Source organism: Branchiostoma belcheri, unplaced genomic scaffold (genome assembly GCF_001625305.1).
Source record: "Branchiostoma belcheri isolate BF01 breed outbred unplaced genomic scaffold, Haploidv18h27 scaffold33, whole genome shotgun sequence".
Lineage (NCBI taxonomy): Eukaryota > Metazoa > Chordata > Leptocardii > Amphioxiformes > Branchiostomatidae > Branchiostoma > Branchiostoma belcheri.
Window position 1 is genome coordinate 170,891 of NW_017803943.1, and position 22,682 is coordinate 193,572.

A 22,682-nucleotide genomic window follows, 5' to 3' on the forward strand; every position below is an offset into this window, starting at 1 on the left:
TGTGTGTGTGTGTGTGTGTGTGTGTGTGTGTGTGTGTGTGTGTGTGTGTGTGTGTGTGTGTGTGTGTGTGTGTGTGTGTGTGTGTGTGTGAGTGTGTGTATGTGTGTGTGTGGTGTGTGTGTGTGTGTGTGTGTATGTGCGTGTGTGTGTTTTTGTATGTGTGTGTGTCATTTTCTGTCTTCACTTTCATTTACAGAATAAGTGAGAAATTCACAGTGATGACTGAGAAAAAAGATATTCACACGTGAATTATTCACGGATCATATTAGATTTTTTGTTATCCTGTTCTTACCTTTGGGGTCCACGTTTCTTGTAGAGGATGTCCACCATGTCCCAGCACATGTACCTCTTCAGCAGGACTAGCGACGCGTCCAGGTACTCCAGGATCAGAACAAGCATGAACTCCCGCTCCAGTCGGGTCACGTACGCTTCTACATACTGAGCAAACGTAACAATACAGTATTTTCAGACAAAAATGACCACCTTTATTGCACATTTTTGCCACACTGGGCAAAAGTACAGGTCACAACAATACATGTTGAACAGATACAAAATAAAACTAACCTTCACTAGATAATGAATAAAAACATCGGCCCGAAGTTCTGAACTCCACACACTAGCTCCCTTACAAGATACTGGATATGCTGACTAGGCCATGGCACACAGGTACATTCCGAATGTACTTAATTTCCCAAAAACACCTTGCTGCAAGAAATGACTACTTTCGCACAGGTACAGTGCGTTCTGCCGATGTGCTTGTTACCTGTACGAACTTACCTCGGCATCCAAGCGCGCCGAAAAATTAATACCCATGTCCCAAGACATCAGGTTTGTGTGCGAAAACGGTTGCCTCATTCTATTTCTCCACGGGTCCTCGTAGAAGCTTGGTTGTCGTAGAAATGCTGTGAGTGTATTCTTCCTTGGCAACTTATACTTTCCTGGTAAAGCATAGTAGTTCATAGCTGACTTCAGATGACTGGATGGCGGACAGGAGTAAAAGAAATAAAGTTTGACCAATACAGATTTAATTAGTGTCCATTATATTTCCACATACACACATTTCATAAAGTTTAAAAAGTGCAATATGTGTGCTTTTGTTTTAACGTTGTAAGTCGTATGGCTATTTTAAAAGAAACGAAAGCCCCTATTATATTGCTAGAATGTTCTGTGGCGTCGAATGGCCGAGTGGGTAGTCGGATACATGTACAGGAAATCAAGAGGTCGCGGGTTTGTTTTCTTGCATTTCTGGCTAGACGTTATGTCCTTGGGAAATGCATTTTACATGGCTTTTCTCACTCCATCCAGGTGTAACGATTATATGTAAAACGGGTACCTGACTTCAGTTGGGGTGGTAAAAGGCAGTGGACGGTACCGGTGATAACCTAAGTAGAATTAGGGGGAAGGGTTCCGCCTTCCAACCGTGACAGTGCTCTAGACACTGACTGCCCCTACTATGGGCCTGATAAAGACTATGTGACCGTAGACAGACAAGTCTTCTCACCTGAAGGGTTCCCGTAAGATGGCGAGGTAAACCGTGTCGTTCGGCATGATGCTGTGAAACACGTCCCGGCGGTACACGGCGTGGTTTGTCAGGATGTTGAAGGGCTCGTCGTTAATCCGCCTCATGTACTGACTCTCTTTCAGCGGGTATGGCCAGCCTGGAGTAATTATAAGGAGCAAAGATTTATTCTGGAAAAGATGATATAGTTGATGCCAGATCTTTTTATTCATACCTGAATCCTATTTTTTGCGAAATATGCGATAAAGCTGCTCGTGACCAATCGTTGTCAAATACCAATGTAGTTACAATGCCTTTGTATGACAGTATGTTTTTAACTGCTGATGAAACATTTTTCCTTATGCTGTAACAATATCTACGTATGTCTCAACGGTTCTACGCTTGGGACTGCATTGTATTGAGACAGTAATTACATCTAGCTTTAGTACACAGTGAACTATGTAACATCTAGCTTCAGTGAACGGTAAACCATAATAGCCATAGCTTGATGAAGATGACAGACTGTCATCGAAACGTGGACCCATATCATGTAAAAACGAATGGTTATGAATAAAAGAACTTAACTATTACCACCGTACCACCATTGGAACTTCGACTGATGAGATCGATGGCCAAATCTAGCCTTTACCAGGCTTCGGGAGGTGGCTGGAAATAGAGGTAGCATGCCAGGGGAGTTGGTCTGCTGGAGAGAACAGTTTGCCGCTCACAGACCAACTCCCCTGGCATGCTATCTCTCTATCTGGCCGATTTCTACTCTTTCCAACCGCCTCCCGAAGCCTGGTAGAGGCTAGACCAAATCTTAATTACCTAGATTGAACCACGTAGTATCGCTGCTTCCATTGGGGAGGACGAAGTTGAGGCCATGCCGCAGCCCAAATCTGTAGAAGAGTTGACACATGGCCGTTCCTCCAGCCTTGTGGACTTTGATGAAAACGAAGTTTGTCTTCTTCCGACAGGACTGTCCCAGAATTACGTCATCGCGATCCGATAATATCGATTTCACTGATCGATCGCCAAAAGGTCGCCACTGGCAGAGGCGGGATATTCTAAGTGATATAAAGATTCTTTATTGACACAACAAAAAGTACAGGGACTTTTGTATGGTCTTCTACAACTAAAGATCTAACAAAGTTAAATACATGTATGGATAACTTCATCCTACGCACAGAATATATGTATGTGGCAAATTACGTACAGAATATATATCAGTGATAACAATAAAGGTTTAACTATTCTCTAACCGTAGTCTCTAAGATTGAAACATTCTTTAATGTATATATGAGTGAATTGTTTACACAGGAAAACAGTTAACTCAAGAAACTGGATAGATCTTGAAAACTGCCAGACTTTCCGCATTCCCAGCTCTAAAACTTGCATTGGGTAACTATTTAGAGAAAATATAGCCTCCTGTGCAGGCTCCGAGGCGGGTGGGAATTTTGATACAGCATTTTGAAGAGTTTTAACGCGTTTTTTTAATAGCCGGCCATCCTACAACCAGCCGCCGGGAGAAGGTTCCATTTCGCCCATGTTAATGCGCCTTTTGAAAGACTTTTCTAATCCTCTTTTGCTTTTTTCGTGCCGAATGGAAGCAGGCTCCGTGAGCGGAATGGAACCTTGTAGGATGGGCGGCTATTAAAAGAACGCGTTAAAACTCTTCAAAACGCTGTATCAAAATTCCACCCGCCCCGGAGCCTGCACAGGAGGCTAGAGAAAATAGCACGCACGTGTTGGTCAAGTTGGACTTCGTCGTCATCACAGGGTTGTAGGACACGTCAACACACGAAAACAGATAGTACGCCCACAGGACGACGGACGCTGCAACTGCGACTGTTAGTCCCCGCCACAGGTTCACCTGTTGTCTCATGGCGTCAGTTTGGGAGGTTAGCGAAGTACGGTAGTTTAGTACCGGCCTGAACCTCGGTTCAGACTAATGCTGTAACGTTCTTACGATCGCTGAGATTATGTTGTAAGCAGGTCCAGTATCCAATCGTTGTTACAGCATCTAGCTATATGGGAGAAATTATCTCTGTACGTGGTGGCAGTATACACTAGTATACACCGGTGGCATCGTTTATCCTAGTACAGAACTTTAGATGCAGCCCATTTTGCTGTGCAACAGCCCAACGTTATAGTTTAACTGGTTACAATTTTATCAAAGCCCATCGGCTTGCTCGCCCACCCTACTTTTATTATTAGATCTTGCCTTCGGCCTAGTTCGTTAATAGTTGAAAGTAGGACGTCACCGAGACGGAAAATGTAGTAGACACGTACCGATGATCCTGTCGAAGGGTCCAGATTCGTATTCTGTACACAATTAACTTGTCTAAGAATAAAGAGCATCACGGAATGGTTCTAAACTGAATAAACAATTAATATCAATCCTGGGATCAAGGCAAATTAAAGCGCGACTTGTATTGCAACCACAGCACGTGAGTCCTGCCTGACACTGGTACTCATTTCCTCAGGTTGACTGAATTCAAGACTGTTATCTAACCGGTTGAGAGCTAAAAATCGTAAAGAAAAGAAGAAAGAATCTGATACATATATCCAGGCCTGTCAGTCCTCTGTGTCCAGTACTGTTGAGGAGGTCTCTGTACATGTCACCAGATTACGTCAAAGCGATTTTACCAAGCTCGTCGCGTCCTTGGTCTGACCTTTCACTCCTGATTCAAAGTGGTTTGACGGGTATGTACTGGGGAGGACAGGGTCAAAGGACGTCAGTGACGTCAGATGACAATTCTTTATACATTTGTAACTTTAAACTAAGTAGTAGTGAAACAACGTAACGATTTCAGGGGTTAAATCCCTGCCATGATTTGTCTGTTGTAAATAAAGTTTATGTGAACGTCGACTTTCTTGTATTGAATTATTTTAACACATATGTTACACCCGTGAATATTATCATTAAGTCACAAAATAGGAAGACTCTTTTTACACAACCAAGCAAGTATTTTATTCAGCCGACGTTTCGACGTAGGAAGGTGACAGACGGTCACCGAAACGACGACTGTGTAAAAAAAGTCTTTTCATTCACTACCCATACATGCCGGTAGGTGTCACTGCTGCAATCAACCATTCACGAGTTTCCTCATCCCCAGGATGCATTGCGAATCCTGGGGTCTAAACCTCATTTGCATAGGGCAGGAAGGCATCGGAATGATGCAGCTAATATAGTTAGGCTAGGACTAAGCAAAAACAACGACTTCCATATACCTCTTTCAATAGTCATTATTCAATACATACGAATATAGTCAAGAGAGGTTTTTTTTCACAAGTTGACATTATACTGGCAATGAATGTTGTGCAACGCGTCTCGGAGACTTGCCAAGAATGTCCTGAACCTGTAGTGACGTAAACACCTGTTGTGACGTTACGCCGTACCTGTACGTGGCCGTCCGGACGTCAGCTAACCCAACAAGTCCGCGAACTGTGCGTAAACATCGCTTTTACTTCCGGGTCAAGCACAAAGGACCCTTCAGACAGCCCCGCCCCCTATGAAAATATCCCTTCAAGACCCTTCAAATACCAGCATAATTCTGCTTCATAAGTAACATGAATGTATATAAACAGCAGATTGAGTTATAGTGTTCCGGGTCTGAGTAATCGGCGAAACATTTAGATAAAAGAAAAATATTATAGTTCAGTCCAATTTTATAGGACTTGGTATTTCTTTAAACTTCCTTGCTTTTAGTTATATTAACACGTTATGTGATCATTCACATACAAACCGATTCTGCAAAAAAAAATCGGCACAAATATAACGTTACCTCTCTGGATAACACAGAGGATCTTTTCTGATGACAAGAGTTGTATTATAATAAGGCCATGTTGATTTGATTATATGGATGACATCCTCGCGCGCATGAATTTTCGGCCGTTTCCAAAAAAAAAAAAAGTTTTCAACCACACTGTAAATCGTGCAAAACAGTTGCTAAATGAGCAAAAATATACCATAAGTTGCAAGGAAAACATTTAGAAACGATACCAATGTCGTAGAATGCCAAAATCAAAGGAAAAAAGACAAAAATGTAAAGAAATTAATTCGAAGGGTAGATTATTCGCCATAACATATCCTGTGCCATTTGTTCAACCTTCATGACCACGTAGATTTCATAGTGAAAGCAACTTTTTTTTTTGCAAAACTTTTTTTTTATTCGCACGCGCGCATCAGTTTTGGGGTTCTCAGAGGATGTCATCCATATTATCAAATCAACATGGCCTAAAAGAGAGTTGTCATCACCCCACCCTTCTACCCCCTCCCGCGTATGAAATGGTTTAACCCTTGCCAGGGGGATGACCCGAAACGAAAGATTATTGTCCGGTTGGTCGATGACCTCCCGTCCCAATCTTTGTGGCGGAGGTCCTTCACAGCAAGAAACCGTGACAAGGCTTCTCACCTTTTCTGACAAACAACACTGAAGAAAACCTCAAGAAACTTGGAGGCCAGCGTCACCGATCCCTTGACACCTGTTAAGTCTTCTTACACCAACTTTTCGAGATGTCTTTGCTCCTGAAAGTTGTCAGAAGGGTTGTCCAGGGGAGTTGGTTCCGCGCTGGAATAATTTCGGTGGCTCCGAGAACAACAACAACAACAGCGACCGTCCGTTCGCAGAGCACCGGGGAAGAACCGGAAGGTAGCGTCGCGTACGAGAGTTCCGCTCGGCCTTTCGAAGAGATCCCAGGGCCGAAGGGCCTGCCCCTCATCGGGACGGCGTTGGACTACTCTCCTTTCGGTACGCTATACTAAGTAGTGGGGAGGGAGCCCCCTTTGAGGCCATACAAATGTATCTGGCTGGGGTTGTGTGGCGTCAGAACCAAGGGGTCCCGGGTTCGAATCCTGCCAAGTCACCGACCTTATGCCCTTGGGACTTTGCACGAAATGATTTACGTTAAATGAGTATGACAGAATGATCATTATCATCATGATCGTGGGCATTAAGGGAAACCACTATAAAAGCCTCCTTGTTGTAACGTAATACGTACACAGTCAGTTGAGTAACCAACCTTAAGTTACGTACCAACATAGACCAAGGAGGTTATATGTCTCTGGGGACATGACTGTTGCCAACGTGTGCACATGCATACTGAACTTTAGTAAGTGAAATTCCCTCTTTGAAGCACCACGGCTATTTATGGTAGGTTCATTGTCCAGTGTACAAAGTACAACATAAAACACAATGTAATCTGATACCCAGGTTGTTGTGTTACCTGTGATCACCTTGGCTAAGTTTCTTTCAAGATACCAGGTTGAGGGACGACACGCCTCTTCCAGCTGGCCATTTTCATTTCGTACTTCCTTTTGCTGATTTTGTTATTATGAAAAGACTGTCAATCATCATGAAATTGTACAAGCAATTTATAATATGTCCATCTATTAGTAAGTTCGTACGAGTTACATAAAATTATGTACCCTGGAAATCCAGACTCGCTGTCCGGGCCGCAAAAGCCCTTCTCCCGCTGGTGTAAATTACCGCTACGGGGGAGTCTAGCCCGGGGGGAGGTTGGCTGGCCGGACGGCCTGGATCGGAGATGCCACCAGACTAGTTCTAGGGCCAGCCAACTCCCATCGGGCTCAACTCCCCCGTAGCGGTAATTTAGCCAGGCGGGCGAAGGGCTCTCGGCTGCTGAAGGAAAAAGGCTAACAGCCCGATACTAGTTTGGCATCCAGGGTAAAAATTATGATGACAGTCTTCATCAGCTCTCTGACCCAGGTGCTGTAGACACATGATTTTTTCCTCACGAGTGAAGTCAGCACTGGGTCATAGTTCGTCGGAAGTCTGTAGCGCCCTCCGTCCCGACCCAGTGCTGACGTCACTCGTGAGGGAAAACACGTACCAACAGCACGCGGGTGTCATCAGATAGCTGATGAAGACCGAGAGATATGGTCAAAAATCGCGGTGAGTCAACTTCCTTTAGTTTGAGAACGGTTGAATTGTCATTATCATGAAATTGTTATATAATATTTTCCTATCAGGTCAATTTCCAATAAAAACTAAGCTGATGGAGTCATTTAAAGAGAGGACGAAGACCTACGGGAACATCTACAGGGAAAAAATCGGCCCGATGGATTTGGTTGTCATCAGTGATCCCAAGGAGATCGAGAGGGTGTTCCGCAATGAGGGAAGATATCCCGAAAGGCGGCCGCTTGTCAGTGTTCAAATCTACCGCGAAGCGAAGAAGCTGCCGGCTGGACTAGCAAACCTGTAGGTACAGTGTGTATATACGATATATAGTGATACTGTTATGTTAGTTATGCTTGCACTCTCAGTCACCTGTGTGTGTGTCTGTGTGTGTGTGTGTTCGTGTGTCTGTGTGCGTGCATGTGCGTGCGTGTGTATGTGTGTGTGTGTGTGTATGTGTCTGTGTGCGTGTATGTGTCTGTTTGTTAATGTGTGTGCATTGTGTTTGCATGTGTGTGTGTGTCTGTGTCTGTGTGTGTGTGTATGTGTGTGTGTCTGTATGTGTCTGCATGTGTTCATGTGTGTGTGGGTTTGTGTGTGTGTGTGTGTGTGTAAATGTATGAATTATACGTGTGCTTGTCTGTTTTTGTGTGATCATGTTTTGATTGTAGGTCATTGATTATCTATTATCGATTATTAGTATCTATTTACTTACCTTGAATAATACAGTGTATAAATATGATTTCATCCCAGAAGGAAAAATAAGATCAGGTGTTGCCTCTATTCCATAGAACCGGAGAGGAGTGGCAGCGCGTGCGCAGCTCGGTTCAGAAGGACATGATGCGACCCAAGACGGTCGGCGCGTACGCCGCTCTGCAGGATGACGTCACCAGGGACCTGGTGGACGTCATCCGGGCTCTGACGGGGAAGGAGGAGAGCGGAGGGCAAATTCACAACTTCATCAACTATGTGTACAGATGGGCGCTGGAGGGTGAGTAAGAAACCCTCCAGCCTAAGTTTCAAGAGCATTGGAAGTCTCAGTTCACTACCTTGCACCCTGCAAAGTGTATAGAAATTGTGTTAGGGACGAGTAAAAATGGTACAATCGTTTCTTCCAGGTGCTAGAAGCTGAGTTTGGTACCTTATATTAGTCAAGGATCTCATGTATCTGTTATAGGAGGCCTGCATTTCAAAGAAAGCATTCCCCCATTTCAGCTTTCGCTTAAAGTTTGATTGCCCCTGTATTCTATTGACTATGTCCATATGTTGTGATGAAAGCTCATTTCATTACATACGCTTGCGTGAGGTCACGTGTTCTGAATACTAGTAATCAGGCCGGTCAGCTTGAAGAAGACCAAAAGACGGGTCAAACATTCGAAGACCCTGCATTCAGTGGAGCATTCCAAACTCTTTGATAATTGACAAGCTCTTTTTTATTCCACTTACATCTTGCCCACCTAGCGATCAGCGTGGTTGTCCTGGACAAACGGCTTGGCAGCCTGACCTTGGATGACCTTGAACCTGGTTCTGACGCGCAGCTGATGATCAACGGGGTCAACGACTTCTTCAGAGCGTTTGTGAAGCTGGAGCTCGCGGCGTTCGGTCTGCACAGGTACATCAGCACGCCAACTTGGAGGAGGTTTGAGAAAGCAATCGACCAGTGGCACTAGTAAGTTGACCTGCAAGCAGATCTTTTGCGGTAGCTGCAAAGACAGTATCAAATTTGCCAGGCAGTATCCATTGGCCTTCCTGTGTACGTGAGTACTGACAGATCTCTGGTGGCCAATGGATACTGTCTGGCCAAAGTTTGATACAGTCTTTATGGCCACCAAAAGAGCTGCTTGGAGATTAGTTTTTATCTACATGTACTCAAGGCCTTCATCTCACATTTTAGCCCATTTTTAAACTCATCTACTGAGAGTATTGATATTTGTGGTACACTGTGCTTTTATGGCTGTTACTTGTCCGAAATTCGAGTGCGTCAGTTATGGTCATATTTGTACTTGTGTTGGCACGAAACCTCAGCGTCGCTGCCAAGTTGCTGAAGGAAAAGCTGGCTAGGAGCACAACCGAAGACGGGAAACCCGCGGAGTCAGACACAGACTTTCTCCACAGCCTCCTCTCCAGGGAAGACGTCACGTTCGAGGAGGCCATGATGATGGCAGTGGACCTTTTGGCTGCCGGGATCGACACGGTACGTTATACTAACAGGGACCCCGCCCAGGGCCTGGCCGGATAATAGGTTTACGTGGGCTTTTTGTTTCTCATCTCAGCTATCCCCAATCTGATTATTTTGACACCACAAACGTTAAACGATCTGACAACCAATTTTGTATCTACCCTTTTTGGCGACGTCTCAGGGAGGAGCCTAATGGCACAGTATTGTGTTTGATCTGCAAGAATTCTAGGAATTCTCTAGGAATTTTGTCCACAGGAATGGAATGTCCACAGGCATTTCTCTGACCTACATCTATGCCCACATTCCTGGAAACCCTGGGAAGACCTGACAGAAAGTAGGTCCAGATGGCCCTACTTGCTGTGACCCCGGGGCTCGTTCACTATACACTCAGGGGAGAAGTGCACTGTATCTGTCTAGACTTTACAGCTTCCTCAAAATCATGAAAACAGCAACCACCGTCGCCATGGCAATGTATTTTTCATTGCCAGTCTTGTTCGGTTTTCTGTTCTTTTTAACATTTTAGTGTCATGCTGGACCATTCTCTTAATGATATTATCACCCGGTAGTTTACGGACTTTTCTTTCTCATCTCATCTCGTCTCATCTATCCTTTGTCTTATTATTTTAAGACATTATTTTGTCTTATAGTATTAAGTATAACACTTGTTTCTTCTATATCTGTACCTATAGTTTACTTAGTGCATTTGTCCCATGTAGGGCGTGAATATGCAATAAAGTTCATTGTCATTGTCAGTATTCAACCATTGGGGAACCACTATTTTTAGTTGCTACTGTGCTTTATCCCTTGATCTGTTTACAGCGGACAGCGGAGGACAAGATTTGCAGGACACGTCTACAGAAGTAAGACCGAGCTCGCTAGTGAACTGGTCCTGTGGGAGCCCAAACAAGGGCATGCTAAACCTGGGCGTCCTCGCATGACGTACATAGACCTGCTGGCTGCTGATGTGGGACTACCGAAGGAGCACCTGGCGAGTGCCATGACGGATAGAGTGGACTGGAGGAAGAGAGTCTGGGACCGGGAACTACCCCCGACATGATGATGATGATCTTTTTATCATTTATTTAATTGTCTACTTATTTCAGACGGGGAATACCTTGATGTTCAACCTCTTCTGCCTGGCCAAAAATCCTGAAGCCCAGGAGAAGCTTTACCGTGAGATCGTGGAGGTGGTCCCGCCCGGGCAGACCATAGATGACAAAATATTGAACAGGATGCACTACCTCCGGGCCGTGGTGAAGGAAACTTTCAGGTAATATCTTATTTTGTTTTATGACGATTTACCACATTTATGGAAGGATTGACATAACAAGTGACTATCACCTCTTCAAGATGTCAAGCCTGAGACCAGACTGTAAGGTTTGAACCACTCACACCGGGAAGGTCCCCTACTCTTTTCGATAAGTGCGATGGGTTCTTTAACGTGCGTGGGGTGTGGCTCTCCCCAAACACGGGACCTCCATTTAACGTCCTATCCGAGGGACGTCCCTAGCCGAAGCTAGGTACTCATTTCCACCTGAGTGAAGTGAGGAAAGTCGTGTAAAGTGCCTTTCCCAAGGGCACAAGATCGGTGACATGGGCAGGATTCGAACCCGCAACCTCTTGGGTGTGAGCCAAACGCGCTAACGACTGTGCCACACGACCCCACTACAAAGTTCATTATTCACCACCCAACCTCTTGTTTAACTTAGAGCTGACGTTTTGATGATCGTCTCTGCGTCTGTCATTGCCCTGATGAAGATGACAGACGGTCATCGAAATATCTACAAACTTTCACAAACCTGAAGTGCCCCTCAGTGGCATAGCCATTAGATTATATGCTACTTTGAAATATGCTACTGTATTTGTAAGTTTCATAATATATCAAATCCTACGTCATGAAGAGGTCGAGGTAGACATTATGTAAATGCTACTTCTCTTGTTTTTATTTTGAAATTTTTGATTCAAAATCTTCCAGAGTTTATCCAACCGTTGGCAACAACCTGAGAACATTGGACCGGGACATCGTGTTGTCTGGATATGTCGTTCCAGCCAGGGTATGGAGACATTTGTTCCATCATTTGATAGCCTAAAGATAAAGATAGCCTGGGTGCCATCTGATTTGTAACGGCAACCCCGAAAAAATCTCTTGCCGTTACAAATCGGATGGCACCCAGGCTAAGATAAAGAAACATGCCACACTGAAAACAAAGCCTCTGTACAAGCTTAAAAGAGGTAATAAAACAAAGCACTAAATATGAATATTGTTCTGTCATTTCTGAACCAAACATCTTGTCAATATAATAAAAGAATAATGACGTGTCGTTGCTCCTCTACACAGACGGTGATCTTCATGGCCAATGACGTCATCAGCTCGCTTCCGGAATACTATCCGGAACCGGAAAAGTTCAAACCGGAAAGATGGCTCCGTGATGACGGTGCATCCGGCGGCATCCAGCCGTTCGCAATGCTGCCGTTTGGATATGGACCGAGGATGTGCATCGGTACGGGTTTTTTTTTTAAATCGACTTATACAATTCAGTCACCATTTACATGTGTACGTGTCAATATTATCTTTGTGTTTCAGTAACATGTTAACTTTATCATTGCAGCTTGTTCTTAAAAATTGAAATTGGAATTGGTTTGATTTCTTCCACAGGTCGGCGTTTTGCAGAACAAGAACTGCATCTGGGGTTGATCAGGGTAGGCCCCTTTGTCAATGAAGGGTTAAAAAGCATTAAAACTATATATGAGATTGACAAGTCCATGAGGCAGGGTTAAGGTGTCCTCCCTGGCTAATTTGGCATTTTAGCTTTCCATCGTTTTCTCACAAAGAAATTTAGAAAGAGCTGTAGTTGTACTGAATATTGATACCTGGGTACAAAAGGGTTATGAATATGATTTTTTGGACCATATGGATGACGTCATCACATTTTATTGCCCCAAATGTAATTATCTTTAAAGTTATAATATAGCACTTTGGTACAAGTAACTGAAATAAAAGTATGATTTTCATGTGCATAATGGTCAAAGCTACAAACGTACGTTTGCACAAATTGATATCTACTAATTACCCGTAGTTATTAGAGAATAACTAAATTTTAATTAGGCAATTAGGTTATTCTTTAATAACTACGGATAATTAGTAGATATCAATTTGTGCAAACGTACGTTTGTAGCTTTGACCATTATGCACATGAAAATCATACTTTTATTTCAGTTATTTGTACCAAAGTGCTATATTATAATATATTATATGCTATATTATTACTATATTCATAACCCTTTTGTACCCAGGTATCAATATTCAGTACAACTATATTTCTTTCTAAATTTCTTTGTGAGAAAATGATGGAAAGCTAAAATGCCAAATTAGCCAGGGAGGACTTTAAAGGCACCCAGTGCAGTTTTTAGGGCTTGGAAACCAGATTTTAAAGTCAATATTCTACTCATTTATCTAATGCTAAGTTGAAACAATACTGTCCCAATGTATATCGACATTCATGAAGCAAAAATGCCCAAAATACTGACGAAAAACGGTTACTGGAAGGAACTGGATTGATTTTTAGGGTACCACCCAGAAAATAAAGGACTAAATATTGGGGCTTTAAAGCTGTAACCTGCACTAGTTCTGTCTTTTCTCTTTTTTGTCCTCCTATGAATTTTGGAACATACTGTCAAAGCGTACACTTTTTAACATTTCAGCTCTGCATTTTTGTGCTCGCAGTCAGTGCATGCTTCTTATTGAGACATGAGCTCGCTGCTTGTTATGTGCTTTGTACTTCTTGTTGATAGTATGACGTGACATTACAGCTTAAATTCTTATGTGCCATACAGATTGTTCAGAATTTCCACGTGGGCTGGTCAGGAGAAGACATGAAGCAGGAGAACAGATTCATCAACGCGCCGGACAGGGACAGTTTCGTGTTTCGGGAGAGGTTTTGAAGGGGGGCTGCAGGGGGGGGGGGGGGTCCCGACAACGCTCTGCGCTGAATTCGGAAACCTCTTGATTACGCTTTACGATAAATTCCAAGTGGCTGCAACGCATTACGTAGAATTAAAACGGCGAATACGCTCTACGCAACATGTGCTCTACGTTGAATTAGAGCGGTCCGTCTACGCTCTACGTAGAATTAATGGCCGATTAAGCTCTACGGAAAAGGGCATCCGTCCCCCCTTTGAACTTCACAAAAGCCGATATTTAAGGATATCTGTATTTAATCTCCAAGCAGATTCTGTGGGACAAAGGCAGTCTATATTGGCTGCATGTATCCATTGGCCTCCTGTAACCATGGTTACAGTAGGCCAGTATAGACTTTCCTTGCCCCACAGAATTTGCTTGGAGATTAACCTTTATTGGTGATAAACACTCAAGTTATACAGTCACGTGTAATGCCACGTATAAACATAACAGCTTAATGCAATAAAGACACACACACACACACACGCACACGCACGCACGCACACACACACACACACACACACACACATACATACACACACACACATACACAGACAAACACACACACAAACACATACATCCACACACACACACACATACATACACAAACACACACAAACACACACATCAACACACACATACACACGTGCACACATATTGTATATATTCAGGTGATTGAGATTAATCGAAAATGGAACCGTATTGGTTTTCGACGAAACAAAGCAAGGGAATGATGTGATAACGTTGCGGTGTTATGTACTGTTTTGAAAAGCTTATTAATTGGGTTCCATATATATAGACATATCAGTATATATTGTACTGACCGTATAAATATATTTTCAATGAACACAGTTGATAAAACTTGAACACTAATAAAGAGAGATTTTGGAGATTTCAGACTTCAACCGTTTAACCTCCTGTAATTCTGCCTGTCAATCTGCCCCAACCCACCTGTTGTCAATCTGCTCTTTCCGTACATAAACCCACAATATTAATGCAGCGACCAAAAACAAAGAAGTTATAAACAAGGCTGGCAATGAAAACATACATTGCCATGGCGACGGTGGTTGCTGTTAGGGTAATTGTTTGCATGGCACTGCCATCATTTCATGATTTTGAGGAAGCTGTTAAGTCTAGACAGATACAGTGCACTCCTCCCCTGAGTGTATAGTGAACGAGCCCTGGGGTCACAGGGCCATCTGGGGCAGAGAGGTCTTCCCAGGGTTTCCAGGAATGTGGGAATAGATGTAGGTCAGAGACATGCCTGTGGACATTCCATTCCTGTGGACAAAATGCCTGTACCATTCCTAGAATTCTTGCAAACTGCACACAATACTGTACCGTTAGGCTCCTCCCTGAGACGTCGCCAAAAAGATGAAGAGCCTGAAACAGCTATATATGCTGATAGGCTAGCGACTAAGCAAAATCAACGACTTCCATGTACTGTACTTGATTTTAAATTAATACATGTAGTCATTATTCAACATGTATGTATATGGGTCTTTTTTTTTACAAGTTGTAATTATGCTTGTCCTTAGGATGAATGTTGTGCGACGCGTCTCTGGCACTGTGCTGAATGTCCTGAACACGCCCTGTACATTTACTGTGATATAAGACCAGGTCCTTGTGAGTCACAATACTTAACAGTGTGTGGTGCGTGACGCAATGTGTACAGGTACTCTGACGTCAGTCGGGTTGGTCCACCATTTGATGGGCAAGTCAATTAACTCGACTCACCCTTTCCGTCCAATGGGTTATCATAAAAGTATTTACCTCGACAGCAGATCCTAGGTTGGTGTATTGGACCCTCTCTGGCCAAATGTACAATACTGCCTGGCCAATTTGATACTGTCTTTTGCCACCCCAGGATCTACTTGGAGATTAACCTTGACCCACCCTTTCCGTCCAGTGGGTTATCACAAAAGTATTTGTTTTCCTTTTACAGAGCAATTGTCTATTCCATGCCGCGCCCTTGTTTTTAGTTCCACTCGGCGTGTCTTCTTTTAACCAATGTCTTAATGGGCGAAATAGACTTAACAGAGGTGTGTCAAGCGTTAAGAACAGCCCTACTTTGGTAAGACACGTTTGCTGTTAAGGTGTACTAGTATTCAAGGAAACTGTCACACCTGCACGATTTGATATACTAGTATACAAGAGATACCTGCCCGACAATTCCATGCCACGCCCTTCTTTTGCCTTTCAAAGGGCGTACGCGTATCTTCGTCTCAATGGACGAAATAGACTTAATAGGCGACTGTGTGTCAAGCATTAAGAAATAGCTTACACCTTGTTATTAAAGGTGTACTACAATTAAAGGAAACTGTCACAGGCTGCACGATTTGATATTCACAAGAGATACCGGCCCGACTATTAAAGGTAGCATTATTTGTGTTGGGCGCCTCCCCAGTCCACTAGCTACTTTGCCTCGGGCATGAATATTTTATGCAGAGTGACACACACACAGAGAGGAGACTAGACGATGCAAATGCGTCGACCCGTCCGACAGGCTATTCTCAGTACGCAGTCAGTCAGGCTCTGTTGACTTGCGGCATACTGAAGACGTTGTCTGTGTGTACACACTGACAACTGAGTGTCGCACATACGTATACAGCTAGCTCACAGTGCCTTAGTCTTTACTATCAGAGCGTCCAGCATGAGTTACCCAGGCGCAGGCTATCCCCCGGGAGGTGGAGCAGGCTATCCTCCACCGGGAGGTGCAGGCTACCCGCCTGCTGGGGGGGCAGGCTATCCGCCGGCTGGTGGGGCAGGGTATCCGCCGGGTGGGGGGGCAGGATTTCCGGGTGCGTACCCACCGCAGCCGGGCGCAGCCGGACAGCAGCCTCCGCCTCCCGTGGGGTTCAATACGGGAGCACCGGGGTACCCGCAAATGCCAGGAGGGGGGTTCCCCCCTACGGGACCCGCGGGGTACCCGGGGGGAGCCGGTGGTTACCCCCAGCCGCCAACCGGGCCGGGGTACGGACCCGGACCTACACCGCCGCCGGGTGCACCAGGGTACGGGGCGCCCCCCTACCATGGGGGAGCACCGGGCGCGTATCCCGGGGGGTACCCAGGGGTTACCCCGGCCCTCGCGCCTGAAGCGTACGGTCTTCCACCCGACTTCTACGGGCCCGACCCGCCAGTGGACTATGGAGACGACATACCGACAAGTAAGTACACGAGTGTTTTGCTTGCAACTGTAGTAGATTCTCGCTAGGTGGGGTAAAAGTTGTTTTGCGACTTTCATTCATGGTAGATTCCGTCAAAAAAGTTACAGGTCACCAGATATATTCAATAATGGCTTATTCAAGTTTATGGCTTGAATATATAAATACTGCGCAGTATACATGCATTCATACAGTGCGGTAGGCGTGTATTGCATAGCATGGATTCTTGGCCTTGGACACAAATGTCTTGTGTTTGCACATGTAGGAAGTTGTAGTGTCATTGTGTACCTAGCCCTTGGCCTATTGATATATATGTACCAATAACATACTTTAGAAAGGCTTGTGCTAAAATGTACCAACAAGAGTACTTATCTTTTCGTCTTACAATCAGTCGAAACATTACCACACTGTTATGTAGCAGTAGTAATTGCATAGTTCACCTTAAATGCATAACAAGTGCTATGATGCAGAACACGCATATTACATTCTTGAGGTTCAAACCCTATACATGCTACTATCAGTCATCTGTAGCTATAGAAAGCCATGGAGAATGCACTCAACATGCATGAAACAATATTACACTTCAACATGAATTAAAGAAGTAAAAAAATCTGTTTTCTTTATTTTTTGTTTTATGTATTTTGTGCTCAGTCATAATGCCCCTAGTGAAATACATGTAATAGATAAGTACTTTTGTGTGTGTATTATATAGTGTCAGTGTTAAACTGTTAATACAGATAGAGTACATAAAACTAATTATATATCATTATTCACAGTAATGCAGAGAGCGTCACCAGAAGAGCAGGCAACACTCGGCAAACTGATGGACCTGAACCACGTTTTGGAGCGGGCGGACAGAGGAGGTACGTTTTGGCAACGGCCCAGGGGCGAGCTTCATAGTAGCAGTAGTTACTGTAGCAGTAGTAGTAGCAGCAGTAGTAGTAGTAGAAGTTGTAGTAGCAGTAGTGGTAGTAGTGGTAGTAGTAGTAGTTACAGTAGTTACAGTATAGTAGTAGTAGTAGTAGTAGAAGTAGTAGTAGAAGTAGTAGGAATCCTTCAATCTTGAAAGATGATGGTAGCCCTCTTATAGTATGTATAATAATGAATTTGGAAATTTGGTTGCCTTAATCAGGTCATGTTACGACTAAACTAATAATTTTGACTGTAATGTTTGTCTCTTCAGAACAACACCAGTATTACCAGCACGGCAAGCGGGGCAGGTATCACGGTAAGCGTCGGACAGTTTGTTGCAGTTCCTCTACAACCATTAAAAAAAGTACAGTATAATAACTGTTTTTTAATGAATAAATAGAACTAAATAGAAAGAAGACGCTGCATGTACATGAACATACATGCAAGGAAGTCGATGTATACAGTATACAGTTTTTGTACTAGTAGGATTTGCTTTGCTTCGAATGTAGACTTGCCATACTCTGAGACTTCCATATATTTGAACTATTTAGAATCTACATGTAGCTCCAGTTGACACTACTTTCTATTCTTCTTGTGGTCCCAACGTCATTGCCGATTTATACACAAAGTTAACTCGAGTGAAAATGAACACAGAAACATGTCTTCCAGACGAGGGATATTACCTCTTTATAGACAACGTTAACTCAGGTGAAAATGACTTAGCTTATAAACCTGCCTCCCGCAGACCAGGAGTATGATGACCCGCACGGCATCACGGACAGGCTGACGGACCTGTCCACCATGCAGCACCTCAACACGCTCAGGAAGTACGGGCTGCTCAAGAAGCTCGGGCCGCTGGGGCTGGTGAGTTTAATACTTTGGCACTTCACTGTATTGTAGACTATCTGGTTCGCGCCTCTGGTGACCTCTCATGTGGCTTGAAAGTCCGGCCTTGGTTTTGCAGACCTTGCTGCATACACTACATGTGTGCTGTGTAGTTGTAAGTTACCAGTACATAATAAACTCTCGCTTGGCTGTTTGAGCTAGCCTGCAGCTGATGTCCAGCCTTGTTAGCTTTGCGATCTTGGGGAGCGGACCAAAGCTAACAAGGTTGGACACCAGGCTATGTTTGAACGTAATCTCCAAGCAGATTCTCTGGCTGCAATGCAGTATCAAATTCGCAAGGCTGGTATAGTATCTAATTGGCCAGGCAGTATCCAATACTGGCCGTGTGGCTTCAATACAGTATCAAATTGGCAAGACTGTATCCAATATATTGGCCAGGCAGTATTCAATCTGGGTGGCTTCAATACAGTGAAATTGGCAAGCCAGTATCCAATTGGCCAGGCAGTATCCAATTGGCCAGGCAGTACTAGTATCCAATACTCTGGGGGTCTTCAATACAGTATGAAATTTGCAAGACAGTATCCAATTGGCCAGGCATTATCAAATACGCCAGCAAATGGTTATAAGTGGCCAATATACCCCCTTGCCCCCACGGCCACAGAATCTGCTTGGAGATTAGTTTGAGCACAGGGGTGGCCCTCTATGCTGACTTAGACCCCTATGCTGTTTTGAACAACTCCATGCTGTGATTTGGACCTCTATGCTGTACATTTTCAAATCTATGATGTGATTTGGTACCTGGTTTCCTTTGAGGGGGAACCTTGTGACCCGTCATGTCAAATAAAATGAAGGTAATTTTCAACATTTTATACGAGTACCATAATCATAATCATATATTGATGTGTGTGTCATTCCCTTTCTCATTCTATAACGAAGGTAGATTGCGTGTTCTTATGTACTAGATTTGTTATTAATGGATTAATATCAACCGCTTGTTGACTAATTAACTAACTCATTAACCCTGACCCCGCCAGGTGATGGGTTCCATGGCGTACGCGGGAGGCGGAAAGCATCACGGCAGACAGGGGCATCACGGGGGACACGGCAACCAGGAAAGGACCGTTTTACTTACTCAACTTTCTCAGCAAAATGTAGCAATTAATGCGTAATCCCATATCCATTGTAGCAATACGTAATTTCTGTCCAATGTAGCAATACTAAATACCATGCTAAATGTAGCAATACATACTTCCATATCCAATGTAGCAATGCGTAATCTCACATGCAGTGTAGCAATACATAATTCCATATCCAATGTAGCAATACTAAATCCCATGCTACATGTAGCAATATATAATTCCATATCCAATGTAGCAATACTAAATCCCATGCTAAATGTAGCAATACATAATTCCATATCCAATGTGGCAATGCGTAATCTCATATGCCATGTAGCAATGGGTAACCCCCTATTCAATGTAGCAATACGTAATCCCATATAGCAATACTTAATTCCATATCCCATGTAGCAATATGTATAAGTCAATGTACATTGTAACGATACACAATCTAACAACGAACAAAAAGACTAAGAGCAGTATAATATGTATATGACTACCTTGATTTGATAAGGACAACTGGGTCTTCTTCTCTGCCACAAGAAGATCGCGACTTAATTTAACGTTTAAAAATGTTTTGTATTTTATAGGTCCTGGGGATGCTGGGAGGACACGGCGGCGGCGGGCACGGCGGGCACAAGAAGGGCGGGTTCAACCTGGGGTCACTTGCGAGTCTGGGTATGGGCGCGCTGGGGAAGGGAGGTGAGTTTTATGTCTATTTCTTTGAGAAATTGACAAAAAGATGGACCTATCGAAGAGGGGCGAGAATATATATCAGATTCTGTTCAGCCTTTGCTGGGTTGTTCGGGAAATCAAGTAATTTACATGTGTTATGAATGTTTGTGTTCTTTACTTCCGGCCTCGGAAGTACTGTTTTGGGTGCCTGACAGGTGAGTTTGTTTGTTCCGTGTCCGAACAGAGTATGTTGAAAGACCGTGGGTGGACGATTGATTAGCCCCACTCGATTATAACGCTTTATCAAAGACTTGTGCTATCCCTTGTTGTTTGAGTAATTACCTCCATGAAATGTGTCATGGAGGTTATATTTTCAGTTGCGTTTATCTGTCCGTCTGTCCGTCTGTCTGTCCGTCTGTCCGTCTGTTGGTCAACAAGATAACTCAAGAACGCCTGGATGGATTGGTTTCATACTTGGTGTGTTGGTAGGGTGTGACAAAAACTGGAAATGATTAGATTTTGGGCCCCCTAGTGGCTTCCCTTGGTACTGCAGCGCAACTTCCGGTTTTGATATCTCGCGATCTGGACATGCTAGGGTCATGAAATTTGGATGGAAGGTAGCTCTTGTCCTCGGAAAGAAGTCACGTGAGTTTGGTCCCCCTAGCGGCTTGTTCTGGAACTGCAGGGTGGTTTCTTTGAAAATCTTCGAGAGAGGATAACTGAACAACCGTTTGATGGATCATCATGATTTTTGGTATGTAGGTAGCTTAAGTGATGCTTGACATAATCAAAATATAATTATGCAAATCAGGATCTAATTTGCATAATTAATGAGGAAATTCTATAAATCAGCTGTATTTCATATTAGGGCTATAAAACTATATAGACATATGTTAGTGAGAACGACAAGATCATTGGCAGATATCGATTATGTAAAGGAAGACCTAATTTGCATAATAAATGGCAAATTGATACAATTTTATGGTGGTAACTGCTGGGAATTTAATACTTGCCATAATTGGAAGTTCAGTGAAGGTGAACATCACTAAACATAATTTATGTCAATCAGGACCTCATTTGCATAATTTATGAGGAAACGCTAGAATAGCCTTATTTCTTAAGATAACCCTGTCATTTGGTGGAGAGTATGATCAATTGATACAATATATGCAAATGGCCTCATATGATTTAAATATATGCGGTGAAAAATGTAAGCCAATTACAGGTGGTCATCACCATGCGTAAGATTTATGAAAACAATACACATGTCATGGAGGTATGAGATCATCGAACTCTAGTTAGGATATGTTACGTTTTAATCTACATTAGGTCTTACTGAACACGTTCATTTTATTGTTTTTTGTTGTTTTTTGTACCTTGCCATACATTGCACTATGTACAACTGTCGTGCAATAAAGTTCTGTCTGTCTGTAAGACAGGAGATCTCAGAATCTGGTCGGAAGCCAGTTGATGGGGAATTCAGGAAGCCAAAGCTAGGATTGCAAATTTCCTCTGATGCCTATGGTTTCTTGTTTCCACTTTTATTGGTGAGAGAACAAGCAGATGTACTTACCGAAGAATATCTTCATGTACAGGTCACGGTCACCACAAGAAAGGTAAAATGGGCATGCTGCAGAGCCTGGGAGGGCTGCTAGGGGGCGGCGGTCATCACGGCGGCCATCATGGTGGATACGGCGGCCAATATGGCGGCCAATATGGCGGCGGGTACGGCGGCTACGGAGGTCACCACGGAGGTCACCACAGGGGTCATCATGGAGGTCAGCCTCGGTTTGACTTGAGTGATGGGTTCGGGATGGAGGACGTCAAAGCTCTGGCAAATATGGCTTCTGGTAAGATCTATATTTTATGTTTACCGAAGGAAAACATATTGTTTTTGCTCAGTTTCTTCTCCAAACCAAAAACGTCAATGACCTGGAAACAGACGGCTGGCGCTATGGTTACTGGTGTTGGGTTACATCATGTTGCAATTCTATAGCAGGAAGGATTTAGACTCCTGTCTGACCATATATATGAATGTGTTTGAGTAAGAATTAACGGAGCAGACCATATGCGAAGGTTAACATTATGCATTTGCCTTGCAAATGTTACCTTTCTATTTTTTTGTATTTCCATCATCACTATGGTAGTTATCAAAATTATCATCATTAGTACATTACTGTAACAGTTGTTCCTTTTTTAATTAGCAGCACAATCAATCCTCCGCGGGCATCATGGTCTGATGCATGTGCTAGTTTACCTCCAAAACGTTCATTGGGAAGAAACAACACCAAAATGCGCATGTTCCATGAGGACCAGTATCTGATGACCACTACTACTGAGAAATGAGACTGACTTTGATTTGGTGCATTTCATTTCAGGCAAACGAGGCTTTTGAGAAAAGGTTATGGCGG

At 43.6% G+C, this 22,682-nt stretch overlaps 3 protein-coding genes across 3 annotated transcripts in view; 2 read left to right on the forward strand and 1 right to left on the reverse strand.

The window, feature by feature from the left end:
- The window catches only part of LOC109475121 (galactosylceramide sulfotransferase-like), a 4,779-nt gene extending 1,396 nt beyond the window's left edge, over positions 1-3,383 (reverse strand). Inside the window, exons 1-5 of the mRNA XM_019775658.1 lie at positions 3,244-3,383; positions 2,327-2,565; positions 1,502-1,658; positions 778-976; positions 293-438 (exon numbers count right to left, since the gene is read on the reverse strand). Of these exons, the coding sequence (XP_019631217.1) occupies positions 293-438; positions 778-976; positions 1,502-1,658; positions 2,327-2,565; positions 3,244-3,383 (881 nt within the window). The remainder of the gene's footprint in view (positions 1-292; positions 439-777; positions 977-1,501; positions 1,659-2,326; positions 2,566-3,243) is intronic.
- A 2,537-nt stretch (positions 3,384-5,920) lies between these two features.
- LOC109475311 (cytochrome P450 10-like) lies at positions 5,921-14,093 on the forward strand. The gene is made up of 10 exons (XM_019775928.1): positions 5,921-6,252; positions 7,494-7,722; positions 8,211-8,410; positions 8,881-9,088; positions 9,445-9,613; positions 10,702-10,868; positions 11,574-11,652; positions 11,937-12,099; positions 12,255-12,298; positions 13,433-14,093. Exons 1-10 carry the CDS (start codon positions 6,018-6,020, stop codon positions 13,538-13,540), a joined length of 1,602 nt encoding a protein of 533 aa, XP_019631487.1. The 5' UTR covers positions 5,921-6,017; the 3' UTR covers positions 13,541-14,093.
- Positions 14,094-15,977: 1,884 nt separating this feature from the next.
- Positions 15,978-22,666, forward strand: LOC109475122 (pro-resilin-like). The gene is made up of 8 exons (XM_019775659.1): positions 15,978-16,723; positions 17,497-17,583; positions 17,904-17,948; positions 18,378-18,496; positions 19,513-19,590; positions 20,187-20,298; positions 21,867-22,121; positions 22,650-22,666. Exons 1-8 carry the CDS (start codon positions 16,210-16,212, stop codon positions 22,664-22,666), a joined length of 1,227 nt encoding a protein of 408 aa, XP_019631218.1. The 5' UTR covers positions 15,978-16,209.
- Positions 22,667-22,682: the final 16 nt, after the last annotated feature.